At 52.9% G+C, this 14,198-nt stretch overlaps 1 protein-coding gene across 1 annotated transcript in view; it reads left to right on the top strand.

The window, feature by feature from the left end:
- Positions 1-14,198, top strand: part of DCHS1 (dachsous cadherin-related 1) — a 47,214-nt gene that overhangs the window by 13,979 nt on the left and 19,037 nt on the right. The window contains exons 2-6 of the mRNA XM_010576737.1: positions 6,317-6,505; positions 6,618-6,849; positions 7,927-8,163; positions 8,544-9,563; positions 9,770-9,957. Of these exons, the coding sequence (XP_010575039.1) occupies positions 6,317-6,505; positions 6,618-6,849; positions 7,927-8,163; positions 8,544-9,563; positions 9,770-9,957 (1,866 nt within the window). The remainder of the gene's footprint in view (positions 1-6,316; positions 6,506-6,617; positions 6,850-7,926; positions 8,164-8,543; positions 9,564-9,769; positions 9,958-14,198) is intronic.

Below are 14,198 nucleotides of genomic sequence, written 5' to 3'. Positions count from 1 at the left end.
TAAAGTCAAGGCAGTTGTCATCCACAGCTGTCATCCATTCAACCACAGATCCCATCATTGCATCACAGAAAGCAAACAGGATGGTTGGTCCATGCTGTCTGTTCCCCTCCCAGGCTCCTCCATGTGGCCAAAAACATGCTCCAAGAGGACTCGCTCCATGATTCTCCCAGGGGCTACAGTGTCGCTGACAAGACCAGATCATCGTTTTGGCCTTTTTTGAAGGTGGGGTGCAATATTTGCTTTCTTCCAGTTGTCAGGGATCTCCTCTGATCTCCACCACATTTGCAAGAGCAGCCCTGCAAGTCCATTTCTGTCACCATCCATTGATGCAGCCTGTTGGGTCCCATGGATTTGTATGGATCAAGTTCACTGAAGAAATCTTGACTCAATCTTCATCCCTGTCTGGTAGCTCTCTGAACCCTTTCAAAAAACATGGAGGCCTGGGAGACCTTGTTGGTGAAGACTGAGGTAAAGGAGGCATTGAGTATCTCAGTCTTATCTGTGTCTCCTGTCACTAAATCACCCACTGCATTCAGAAATGGGCCTTTATTCAGCCTTCTACTACCAAGGTGAAGGCTCTTCTTAGTACCCTCAGTTTTCCTTGCAAGTCTCAACCCCACATGAACATTGACTTTCCTGACACCATCCCTACATGCCTGGGCAACGTTTGTAAATTCCTCCTTTGTAGCTTGCCTCTGCATCCATCACCCATATGCTGCATTTTTGCATTGCATCTTAGCCCTAAGGTCCCTGCTTAGCCAAGGCCATCTGCTGACATGTCGCCTTGTTTTCCTGAGTACTGGGATGGACTGTTCTTTTGCCTGGAGTATGCTGTCCTGAAGGCTCGCCAGCTTTCCTGAGCTCCCTTGGCCTTCAGAGCTGCCTCCCAGGGGATTCCTCCCACCTACCAGTTCCCTGTATAAGCTGAAGTCTTGCTTGAAGTCCAGAGTCTGTACTCTGCTACTGTCCTTCCTCACTCCGTTTAGGATTCTGAACACTACTACTTCATGGCCACTACAGCCAAGGCTACTGCTGATTACCACATCCTCAACCAGTTCTCCCTTGCTAGGGAATAGCAGATCCAGCTATGTGTCACCCCTGGTTGGCCTGGGAAATTGAAATTCTTCGTGAGACCCAGGGGCTGTGATCCAGAGGCTTCCCTCAGGTACTGCTGCCTCCTTGGCAGCTTCAACTCAGGGATTTCCTGGCCCAGCATTGATGTCCTTGTGTTTAAAGCCTTTAGTGGATTTTTCCCTGTGAATGTGGGTAGTTGCTTTCTGAGTCTATACAATTCGATATCGCTGTGCCCTGAAGCGAGGAGTTCCGCATTTTTTGCATTTTTGTTGAACCCTGCACCGCCAGCACACCTTCACAGCTTGAGGCTGTGCTGTGCTGCCCTGCAAGGGGGAAGGCAGACGTGAAGAGAGATGGAGTGCCTCAAGCCCTGGCTACGCTCTCCCACCCATGGTCAGGTGCTGGCTCTGCACAGCCACAGCAGAACTGTGGAGCACCACTGTATGGCCAGGGGATATCCTGGGTAACGGGCGGTGGAGGAAGCTGGCAATACAGTGAGGTGACAGAGGTGTCACTGGGGGTGACAAAAGGAAGGCACCAGTCCTAGTGCATGTATGAGGCCTGGGACGTGATGGAGCTGTGTGGGGCACAAGAGGCAGGTAGGAATGGGGTGTGCTGTGGAACATGGGAGAGGTGTAGTAGCCTGTTGCAGGCCAGACCCAGCCATGGCTATCATGGTGTGCAGTGCTGGGGGACACCAGTGCTGCCCTGGACTGAGTGGGCTCTAGGTGAGGCTGTGTGAAGGCTGGCCTATCCCAGGAGCATGCTGTAGGCAGAATGAGAGGACAAGGCATGGAGGGAGAGTAATGCTCCATGTGCTGTGCACAGCTGCAGCAGGTTCAAGAGAAATACCATGCTTGCAGCCAAGCACATCTTAACAAGGCCAAAAGACAGGCGGGAGCATTGGCCCTGTGCATCTCAGAAACCCTGGCCTCATTCTGGACTCAAGCAGGATGCTCTGCGGGACCCTGAGTCTCGGTCTCCCTCTCTCTTCAAGACCAAGGAGCTGATTGCTGTCAGAAGCACATCCTATGTGCAATAGCAGAATGCATTCTTGCAGCCATTATCTCCTGACGGCAAAGGATTTCCCTTTGGAGAATGGGGTCCTACAGGATCAAACAGGAAAGCGACAGGCCAGAAAACACTCTGACTGTGCAGCTGGTTTATCCAGGAAGGGGATGGGTTGCCTGGTCCACCCACCAGTACAGAGAGGGTTTCTGAGAACAACTGCCCCTTAGTCTCACAAGCACAGAATCGGACTCGGGTAGTAGCAGTGATCAGAAGTAGGTCTTCAGCAGAGAACGTAATGAACCATAGAAACAATTCACCATGGCTTCCTTCTCACTGCTGATCTGGCTGGGTCTGTGAATGGGAACATCTGGACTCTTGATGTCAGAGCTCCAGGGTCACCACACTCCCTGCCTCATGGAGCACCCTCTGGAGTCCCAACATGGGAGAGAGTGCTGGGCTCTGGCATCACTGCTGTCTGACAACACGACACAGAACATTTTCACCCAATATGGGGAGTCTCCCTGCACTTGTGCTTTGTGAACACTTCTATTCTTGGCACATGGGATTGCAGCTGTGCATACTGTAGTCTTGGGCAGAAACACAGCACGCACTTCGCCTCTGCACATTGTGCCTGGTGTATCCGTGGTGATCCTGCGAGCTTGTGCAGGTGTCCTGTGCAGATGAGGTGACCCCACTGCTTTGCCCACATCTCGTATCTGCATGCTGACCCTGAAAGTTCATGCAGGTGTCTTGTTCCTAGCTGCAGCCTTCTCCTTCTCTCCTTTCTCCTCTCACATAGCTCCTCCTGGGAACAGCCAGTCTTGGCCCTGCAGGATGTTCAAAGAAGTCAGAGGTGAGGGTGCTGTAGGGGCTCCATTCAGGCTCAGAGCTCTGACTCCTGCTCCCACACATTCAAGCAGCAGGCCTTGCACAAACCCGAATGGTCTGTTTCCTGGGCTGTCCTATAGACAGCTTAACCCCATTTCCCTCTTATTTCTCAGGCAAACATCAGGAGCCTCATAAGTAAGCTACAGTAAAATCAAGCTGTCCAAGATTTGGGGTGGGTGCTAAATACAGAGCCTGGGGCTGCCCTGCACTAGCTTCTAGAAGAGTTCCTAGAAAAATATCCAGACTTGGTTTAAAAATTTCCAGGAGTGGTGAATTCACCACAGGCCTTGATGAGCCAATTTGGTGGTTAATTATCTTCACAGCTAAAAATGTGCACCATGTCCCAGACTGCGTGTGCTCTGCAGTCTGCAGCCATGGGTCCCAGCTACACATGCCATACCTGGAGGCTGAACAAACCCTGTGCTGCCTGTCAGAGAAGTCCCCAGGAGGCATCACCCCAGCTGCAGCAGGGATCAGGCCAGCCCCAGCCCACGGAATGCACACACAGGACATCAGCAGTCTGCAGGCACTGCCTGCCTGTGGGCAGGAGAGCTCGGGCTGGGCGATGTGCCAGCCACAGCCCCACTCCCTGTCCACACAGTGGCAGAGATGCTAAGCAAACTGTCTAGCTGCCCCAGACTGACACAGTTAGCTGCTCCGTCAGGTGTTTTGTTGTTCCTGTGGCTTTTCCCTGAGCACTAGTTTAGCACCACCCCTCCCAGTGAGATTAGGACCAGATGCAAGTCTCCTGTAGTGGTTGCACCAGTGCTGGTATAGCAGTGACATGAGCTCTCTTGGACCCTGTGTGGGCTTGTACAGGCAGGGTTTGTGTAAGACTGTTGGTCCACTAGTCCCACAGCAGGATGAGGAGGTGGAGTACTGGACACGTGAACAGGGAACGTTTCAGAGAATGCTTTGCCCTGGCTTTACAGCTAGGTTTGGCTCTGATGCCAGACTGCTGGCTCCATGAGGCAGTCTTGCAGGGACATGGCTCTGGGTACCAGGGAGCAGACAGGGAGATGGTGCTGTACAGTATAATAGTGAGAGCTTGACTGTTTCTCCCCTGTTCCCCAAATCTGACCCAGCTCCTGTGGCAGAAAGCTGGATTTCTGGATAGCTTCCCCTGTGGGTGTCTTTCTTAGGATGGTGACCGTCAGAGGATGGTTAAGGTGGGGAACATTAAGGGAGGCTGTTCTGGAAGCACCAGAGCCCTTGGCCCGAGGAGCCTAAGGAAAATATCTTACTCTGCTGCAGAGCCTGTGACTGTACAGTGTATTAAAGCAGCTGACATGCATTTTAGAGCAGTTTCAGAATGGTAAGCAGTTCATTTTGAAGGAAAGAAGTTATTAATTTGCCACATAGTGCCTATTCCAATCACTGTCGCAGCTTATCAGTTTCAGGTGCATTTCCATCTGCAGTGGTAGAGAACACTACCAGCTAAAACCCAGGCATGGCATACAGCTCAAGTCTATTGGTACCAGGCTCTTACCCCAGTAATAATATCCAACATGGAGCCAGAATACAGGTAACCTGAATACAGGTTTCAGCAATGTCAGTGAGGTCAGATTTATAGTCTCAGATGAGCAGCTCCACGGCAAAGGGAGCTAGGGCAGGAGGAAGGGAGGGTGTTGAACTCAGGGGTTCTGATTTCCCAAAGTGCTTTCTGGCTGGGCTGCTGTCATGGCACCTGTGGCTCTGAGTGCTTTGCAGCTGGAGCAGGGAAGGGGGATCCTGTTTCATGGTGCATCTTCTGGCAGCTGCTGCAGGGTTGGGGAGCAAATACTCTGTACAGGGAGCATGGTGCTCTTTGTAGATGTGCTGTCAGCTTCTCCCCTCCGGCATCCCCTTGGACCGCAGGCGGCAGGGCAGGAGAGCTGGTGAGGGTGTGTTGCAGGTGCTGCCTCCCCTCCTTGGAGGCTGTGGATCACAGGGCAGGAGAACTGGCAATGGTCTATCTCAGGTGCTGCCTCCCCTCCCTGGGGTGCAGAGCATATGGTCTGGGGGGAGAGAGGTCCCACCTCTACCCAATTCATTTTTTCTTCCCTGGCCCAGCCATTCTCTGTACTCTCTCTTGTTGTTCCTCCATCTCTGATGATCGGGTGAGTGGTTCAGGTTAGGGGCCCTGCCCGAAGGAAAGAGCTGTTTGCAGCCCCCAGCTGGGCCCTTTCCTTGGCGCGCGTGCAACGTTCCTGTGCTTCTCGCTCACGGGAGCCGAGGCCCCAGCGCTGCTGCTGGGAGGAGCTGTGGCTGATGAGGCCTGAACTCCACTTCACCCGGGCCTGGCCCAGCTGCCTCCCTCCTGGCTCCGTCCTCTAGCTTTGTTCTCTGTGCAGAGCTCCCAGCTGGTGGATGAGCCATGGGCAGTGATGCTGGGGTCAGGGGGAAGAAGCTGTTTTCTGCTGACCTGAGCTCTGCAAGGAGCCCAAGGAGGAACTGAGGCCTTGTAAGCAGGGAGCAGCTTTAATCCTTCTGCTGTGTCTGTAACTGCTAATGCAATTCATGTCCTTCATGGGCCCTGACTGTCACAGGGCAATGCCACACTCAGTCATCATCCTCAGAGCCCAGGGCTGCTGGACACAGAGCTCTGAGAGCAGGACAAAGCCAGGGTCATGGTGAAAAGGGGGCTGTTGTTCTTCCTTGTCTTGTCTGAAGCATCTTTGCAGAAAAGGAGCAGAGGGCCACGGGCAGCTGCTGCAAAAGTGTGGGTTGTCCCTGGCTGGCTGATCAAGCAGCATGCAATGGGGATGCTTGGCTGCTAGATCCTTGGCATCTGTCTGAGGCTTGGCCTTTCTGCACCCCCTCTCCATATGGCCTTTTCCTTTGCTAAGGCAAGTCTGTTGACCTGGGTCATGGATGTTGCCCCAGGGGTGCAAGAAGGGAGGTATCACCTGAAACAAGGCACCTCTGGTGGTGCAGGGACCCATGGCAGCACTGTAGATAGAAATCATGGTGCAGCTCTTACAAGTCTGCAATGCTGTGCTCCCCCCTCTCTGTGTCCCCAGAGGGACTGGGCCAGCATAGGCTGATCCTGGGGTGCCCTGCAGCTGCCTGCAGCACTGCCCAGGGCACTGTCTGCAGCCAGTGGGACCCTGGGAGGCCCTGTCCCCTTGCAGGGAGGGCTGCAGAGGAAGTGGTGGCTTGTCTGGGACAAGAATCGCAGGGCTGAGGTGGTAACTGTCAGTCTGCTTTACTATGGCCAGCTTGGAGGACTGTGCAGTGGTTGTGGGCCATGGAGCAGAGGGCAGCACTGGATCGTGGAGATGGTGGTGGTGACAGGTGGGGTCTGGCTGGTGGTCTTCTCTGTGATGCTGGCCCTGCTCATGTAGTGTCTTCCCTCATCCAGGTGACAGCCACAGATGCAGACAGCGGCACTTTTGGCTCCCTTTCCTACTCCATTGGTTCTGGCATCGGCAGTGTTGTCCCCACGCAGTTCAGCATTGACAAGCACACGGGGCAGCTGTGCACTGTGCAGCCTCTGGATCGTGATGAGGGCACATCTGCCTATGATTTTACCATCACTGCTGTTGATGGGGTGAGTGCTGGAGAGGCCGTGGGGATGTGATACTGCTGACTCAGCACTGTGCAGGGGATACTGTTGTCCTTGCCCCTGCTCTTGCACCATCGCTGATCTGGTCCTTCCACAGGGTGGCCTGAACTCCATGGTGTATGTGAAGGTTTTCTTGGAGGACATAAATGACAACCGGCCAGTGTTTTACCCGCTAGAGTATGCTGCCAGCATCAGCACACAGAGCATGCCAGGTACAGCTGTGCTGCGTGTTACTGCCCACGACAAGGATGAGGGGCTGAATGGGAAAGTGACCTACCGCATTGTCCTGGGAAACTCACCCCCTCTCTTCTCCCTCAACAAGGACACAGGTGAGAGAGCTCAGAGGGCAGCCAGAGTTGGCAGCAATCAGAGCAGTGGGATGCGGGCAGGTGTAAAAGCCAGCCTGAGGGTCACTGCTTGACCATCTCAGCAGTGCAGTCTGCCACCAGAATACCAGAATACGTCTGTTCTGCTCCCTGTCACATCTTCCCTGCCTCGGCTTCTTGAGCCTCTGGCATCCCCTTCCCAGACTCAGTCTCTGACCTCTTCTTTCTGCTCCCTGCTCTGTTCCTCATTTGTCCTGTCTTCCTTCCTCTCCTTCATTCCCCATCCCTCACTCACTGTGGCTTTCCTCCTGCATGCTGCTTACTTAGCCCCATCAGGCTGTATCCTGTTTAGTTTCTTGTCCCTGCCCAGTTCCCTCCTCTCCCCTGCTCAGTTTACTCTCCTTCCCTATAACACTCTATCACGTTCGGTCCTACCTTTCTCACTGGCTGCATCTGCTCTGCCTTGCTTTGGACACCAGAGCCAGAGCAGTTTCTGCTGGGGAGGTGAGTGCATGGGCGTGTGGTGCCAGGGGCTCTTAGCAGGATGGGAAGGTGTCCTGTTCTCAGCACAGGCATTAGAGTCTCTCCACACTGGTTCCCAAGTTCCTGGAACATGACTGGTATGAGACAGGTCTACCGGCCACCCCAATCCAGGGCCACCTCCTTTGTAGGGCCTGTCGAGGATGGTCCTTCAGTTTCACATCTCCTCCGAGAGCCTCCCCACAGCCCAGATCCCATCTGCTGTGTTGTGACTCTCACCCTGCATCCCACATTGGAAGCCCTATTCCCTCCTTTCCCTCTCCCAAGACCTGCCCTCTGGCTCATTTCCCCCAGCCCTTACCACTGTTTATCTCAGGGCTGTGCTTAAGGTTGAGAAAGGAGAATTTGGGGAGGCTTTCCCAGGAGGGTTCCTCTCCTTTACTCCAGTTCTTCCATGGCAAACTCCTCCCTGTGAAGCACACATTGTTTGCTGCCCCCTTAGGTCTTTCTTTTCAAGCTTATGGTTTGGCCTGTTCTCTTGGTGCCAGATGACAGGCAGGGGTGCAGGCATAGTGGCCTCTGAACTGCTTTCTTCCCTAGGTGTCATCTCCCTCTCATGGTCCCTGAGTGGTAAAGCCAACACCCTGGTGCAGCTGGTGATCTCTGCACAGGATGGTGGGGGCCTACAGGCACAGCCAAATGCCCGGGTGAACATCAGCATCGTGGAGGGCACGGTCTCACCCCCTGTCTTTGAGCAAGCTCAGTACTTCTTCACAGTGCCTGAGGACATGCTGCAGGGTGCCAGTGTGGGGGCTGTCCGGGCCCAGAACCCTCCAGGTACGGGCTTGTCTCTTTTGTATGCAGTCACTTTCTCTGTTCCTGCATCATCTTGAAGGTCTAGTATCACACTTCCTCACAGAATAACCCTGTTCTGGGAGTTCCGTGCATGCACAGAGGCACTCACATCCGAATGTGCACCCGTGCGATTGTCACTCAACTCGGTGCATGCTCTCACACATGCGGTTAGACACATGTGTACACACACACTTGTGCACATGCATCTGCACATACATGCATGTGTACACAGTGCTACTGTACAACTCCTGAGCAGTCTGCAGCAGACAGCACTGTCCAACCCTGCTGCTGTCTGTAAGGGGGCTGAGGAGGTGAGCTGGGTACACAAGTCATTCTTCCTGTCTTCATTTCCTTGTCCACAGGTCATGCTGATGACATCTTTTATTCCATCTCCTCGGGGGATCCTCATGGCTACTTTTCCATTGACTCTGCCTCCGGGCAGCTCCGCACCAGCCTGCCTCTTGATCATGAGTCCCAGGCAGTCCTCATTCTGGATGTCCAGGCCCGAAGTGGTTCACCTCCTGCCTATAGCAACACACGTGTGAAAATCTCTGTGTCAGATGTGAATGACAACGTGCCAGTGTTCCCAGCCCCCTCTGACTCCATTCTGCTGCCAGAGGCCACAGAACCTGGGACTACAGTGTACACTTTGCAGGCCGAGGACCGTGACAGCGGTGCCAATGGTCAGGTGAATTTTGAGCTGCTGTCAGGAGGTGATGGCACCTTCAGTGTGGAGCGCTCATCAGGGGCGGTGCGACTGATCGGGGCCCTGCAATATGAAGCCAGCGCAGCCTACAGGCTGGCCATTGTGGCCCGAGACAATGGTGTTCCCCAGCTCAGCTCCACATTCACGCTGCTGGTACATGTGCAAGCCGAGCACGACAATGGGCCCATCTTTGACACACTCACCTACCGCGTAGAGGTGCAGGAAGGTGTGCCTGTCTCCACCCGCTTCCTGCAGGTGCGGGCACTGGCACACGATGCAGAATCCATGACCCTTACCTACCACTTGCGTGCAGATGGGGATGCTGCCAGCTTTGGCATCATGCCTGAGAGTGGTTGGCTCTATGTCAAAAGTGCACTGGACCGGGAGACACGAGACCTGTATGTTCTCACAGTGCTGGCCTCAGCAGGAGGCAGTGGTGCAGGAGGGGAAGCCCGGAAAACAGGCACCAGCACTGTACGGATCAGCATCACAGATGAGAACGACAACAGCCCACGGCTGAGCGAGGAGCGTTACTTCTTCACTGTTCCTGAGAATCAGGCTCCCGGTAGCAGTGTGGGGAGGGTGATGGCAAGTGACCGGGACGCTGGGCAGAACAGCCGACTCACCTACCGCTTGCTCCAGCACGATCCCAACTTCCTTATCCACACACAGACAGGTGAGAGACTTCCTGGCTTCCTAGGCTGGGGCTGGCTGGGGAGAGAGCCCAGGGCAGGTCAGAAGTGATGCGGACCAGGCCAGTGCAGGAACAGAATATTCATCTTCCTACCCCTGCGGTGCTGGGCTCCCCAGCAATGTGCCTGAGCGCAGGCTCTTCTTTAAAGCAGTTTTTGGGCTGAGCTGTGTCCCACTTCTCCCTCACAGGGGAGCTCAGCACCAAGCATAGCCTGGACCGGGAGCAGCAGTCCAGCTACCAGCTCTTGGTGATCGTGCAGGATGGGGGAGCACCACCCCGCAGTGCCACAGGAACCATCTATGTCACTGTGCTGGATGAGAATGACAATGCTCCTGCTTTCCTTCATGTGGCCAGTGGTCAGGAGCTGCCTGTGCAGGTAAGGGCAGCAGGCTGGAGCTCTGGTGAGGCAGGGGTGTGATAGCCGCTGGGTTTGAGGGCAGGCGGTTCTGCAGGCGGAAAGGGAGTAGGCAGGGGCACCCAGGGGAATTTCAGGGTGGGAGGTAAGCAGGCACAAGTTGCGTCCATGCAGCAGCCAGGGCAGTCTGGTAAATCTGATTGAGATGTGGTGAGATGGGCATGTCCTTGGGAAATACAGACATCCCTGTGCACAGAGCAGGTGAGGACTGCAGAGGGCTCTGAGACCAATAAGACTGACCAGCAGGCAGACGCTCTTGGCTCATACGTGCCTGCAAGGAGGGAAGGTGAAAGGGAGCCCTAAACCTGACCCACACAGCCAGGGGTAAAACATTTGCGAGCAGGGAGGCATGGGGTGCCATTAACTTCTAGGTCTCAGGACTTTTGCTATAGCCACTCGGCTTTCTGGGAGGTCAAGAAAGACTGCGCAGCTGGACTTCGCACCTGCAAGGGTTTTCTCAGAATCTGCTATGGGTCCCAGCCCAGTTTTCCCTCTCAGCACTGTGTGGTGGCAGCGGTCACCGAGTGTGCTGCAGATGGAGTTATGTCTGTGCTGCTCAGCAGAAATGGGTGAGGACCAACCTCCACCCCCATCCCCAGCCGGCTGCATCTGCTCTGCTGTGGCCCGTGTGGAGTGGCAGATGTGGCGAGGGCTTGCTGGAGCTGGCCAAGTGGCACTGGCAGCAACGGAGCAGGATGGGCAACTGAGGCCCTGTCCTCATCTCTTCTGCACAGGGCGGGGAGAACCTGCAACTGAAAGGATGTGCTTGCTCTGCACATTGCTGCACTTCAGGCAGTGTGCTCAAAGCCACTCGCACTGTGTTGGGTTTTACACATCACGTTGATGGCAACCTTTCTCTGTTGCAGGTCCTGCCTGAGCTGCACACCAGAGGCAGGTCAGAGCAGGCAGGACTGTGTTGGCAGGTCAATGCCACACCTGGGTGGCCATCAGCACAGGACTCTGGGGACACTCTGCAACTCCAGTCAGGCCTCCCCTGTTCATTACTTTTTCCCTTCCTGTTCCAGGTCGCAGCCATCCCTTGCCCAGCCTTCTTCTTGCATGTCCAGCTGGCACTCTCTGCTTGCAAAACTGTCTGGCAAGGCTTGGCCTGGATGAAGGCATCACTCAGGGCCTGGTGGAGGCAGAGGAAGGCAAAGTTAGTCTTGTCCTCTCTCTGAGCAAGGCTCTGGTCTTTGAGTCGCTCCTGCAGGCCAGGGACCAGCCAGCCGTGGCATTGCTGAGACTGCAGCTGAACAGGCTCTGCAAAATGGCATTGCTCACACTCTGTGTCTGCAGTCCGCTGACTTTCCTGTCTCCTGTGTGGGGACACCTGCAACACACTCGCACAGCAGGCTCTGCAGTTGATTCCAGTGTTTGGGGGCATGAAATGCTGGGAGTGTCGTGCTAGAGCTCGGGAGGTTTCTTCTCCTACAAAGGTACCACAAAAGCATATGCATCCTTCAGGAGACAGAGCAAGGCGGGGACAGATTTAGAGTCCTGAAGGCAGGTAAATGCTATGACAGTTTTGAACGAAACAGATATTTGGGCACTTTGGTTTGAAGCTGTCCTGCTAGAAACACTGGTAGAGAAGGGTGAAGCACAGGAAGAGGCCAACGTTAACCATGATTTAGGTGTAGAAGAAAGGCTTGGAGGGAAAAGTAAAAACTGAATGATAAATGCAAAGCTCCGTGATTTATTGCAGACTTGGCCAGTGAAGTATACGTATCAATGTTCATTAGGCAAAGAAGAGGGAGATTTCTGTATCAGCACCTTGCTTTAAGCATCAGCTAGAGGATATCTCCCACTGTAGGGTTGCAAGATAAGCTTGTCAAGCATATTGGTAACACACTGGCAGGATCAGGTGGTGTTCACACAGGAACTACAGTAGTAATGGATCCTCCCAGGGAATAGTCACTGGGGGAGGGGAGAAGGAGCAAAGGGAAGGAGGAAGTGGTCTGTTTTCAGAGAGGGGGGATGTTGCTGGTGGGTTCCTAGGACTGGTGCTGGTACCCTTGCTATTTAGCAGTTTCGTATACCCTCCAGAAGAGGTGATTGTTGATGTTATTGGTCTATGTGTAGTAATAAAGGTGAGGGCTCCCTGTGAAGAACTGTAGAAGGATCTTGTTTTACTGTTCAATTAGGAAAGAAGATGGGAGATGAAATTCACTGTTGCCAACTGGAAAGTGACACACATGGCAAAAACCAATATGAATTTCACTTACACAGTGGTGGGCTCTGAATTGGCTACTTAAGTTTAGGGAGGAGGTTGGGGCATTGCAGTGAATGCTTTGTGAAAACATCAGCTCGGGGATCAGCTGCAGTCAAAAAGGCAAATCAAATGCTGAGTTTTATTAGAAAAGGAACAGAGAATGAAAGAAAACATCATTGCCCTGCATTTCAAATTCTGCACACACTCTCTGCCCGGCCTCCATTCCACTAAATAAGCAGTAGTGCTAGAAAAGGTTCAGAAAAGGATGTTAATGTGATCTCCAGTAGATAATGGTTTCCATGCAGAAAGAAAATACTTGAACATTCTTTGGCATGGAAGAAACTGCAGGAATATAACAGAGGTGTGCAGTGAATGGCACAGAGAAAGTAATGGGAAAATTAGAAGTTGCTTTTTTCACAACACAAGACCTAGGCAGCTTCATAAGAAATGACCAGCCAGCAGGTTTAAAATAAACAAAGGCAGTACTTTTTCATGCAGAACATAATTAAATTGTGAAATCATTGCCAAAAGTTGCATGGGTTCAAAAGTAGATGAATTCATGGAAAGAAAAAAATCCATCAAAGGCTGTTGAACAAAAATATGATCTGTGGCTCAGGAAGCAACTTAGCCACAGACTGCTGGAAGCTGGGAAGGTTTCACAGGAGGATTATTCCATACATACCCTATTTCTTGCATCTTCTCTATATATCCACTGCCAGCCATTGTCAGAGCTATGCCAGTGATTGAGATGGCTCTCTGATCTTTGGACCAAGCTTGTATTTGCAACAGCCTTGTTGGAGGGTGGACATCTGACCTGGACAAGCCTGCCTGGTAGCAATTTTACTAAGACTGAGTTTTTTGCAGGGGCAAGACCACTTCTATTGCTGTTTATTCCTCTGTTTGTGCATCAGAAATGGCATTTGTACATGGAGCCTGTATGGATGCTGCTCATTTAACTCCTCTGATGAGTCACTGCTTTCCTCAGATGGAGTTTGATTCCTTGTGGAAGAGGAGGGTGACCATACATGCGAAGCAGGAGCCCCTTATATCCTGGTTGAGGGCGATTAGGGACAGCATGAGGGACAGGCCCTGCCCCGGCCTGTTACACAGGAGGAATTGGAAGGGGCCTCCTAAGCATGGCCCTGCTCAGAGGTGTCCACGCAGACACTCCTTTTCATAAACAGCCAAGCTATATTTAGAAGGTCTTCTGCCTCCATCACTGCTGTGAAATGCTGTTGCAGATTCCTTGATCTGGTAGTTAGAAACCATCTCTTAATTTCCAGCCTAAACTAATTTCTGACCACTTTATACTCATTTGTTCTTGTGCCAATATTGTGTTTTTGCTTAAATAGCTCTTCTCTCTCCTTGGAATTTCCCTCCCCTTTCCCCAGTGTTTACAGAGTGCACTCACATCACTGCTTGGCCTGGCTAAACAAGTCCAGCTCCTCTGGTCTCCCCTCCCCACGCACCACCAGCATGGTGCCAGCAGCCTGTGCAACAGCATTAACGCTTGCCTCCTCTCGGGAGCTTGCAGCCTCTTTCCTTGAATTCTTGCTCAGATTCCACTTGTCTTTTTCATAAATGCATTAATGTGGTATCACACGGAGATCACCTAGCACAGCTGGATCTGTGAGGATGAATTGTGCTGTGGGATGTGCTGATAGGACGTGAATTTGAGGTCTTTAATCTCAGGATGTGAATTTGATGTCTTCTGGTGTGGAAGAGACTGCAGAGTCTGTGCCAAGTGGGGAACCTGCTCTACCACCGAGGTGTGGGTAGGTGCAAGGAGTCTGTGCTGGAGGAGAGACAGGTCTACCAGCAGGCATGGGTTGTTTGCTGAGGATACTCCCAAAAACTGACAGGTGGTGAGGGGCAATAATGGGGATGCATCCATTTCCATAATTATCCAGGGAGGGTGCTTGCATGCAGTGCTATTGCATGTGGTCTCTGTCAGGAAGCTGGTAACTCACCTCAGAAAGTGGAGTTAGCTGAG

Source organism: Haliaeetus leucocephalus, unplaced genomic scaffold (genome assembly GCF_000737465.1).
Source record: "Haliaeetus leucocephalus isolate CR32 unplaced genomic scaffold, Haliaeetus_leucocephalus-4.0 Scaffold536, whole genome shotgun sequence".
Lineage (NCBI taxonomy): Eukaryota > Metazoa > Chordata > Aves > Accipitriformes > Accipitridae > Haliaeetus > Haliaeetus leucocephalus.
The sequence above is the reverse complement of the archived record's forward strand: the minus strand, read 5'-3'. Positions and strand labels throughout refer to the sequence as shown.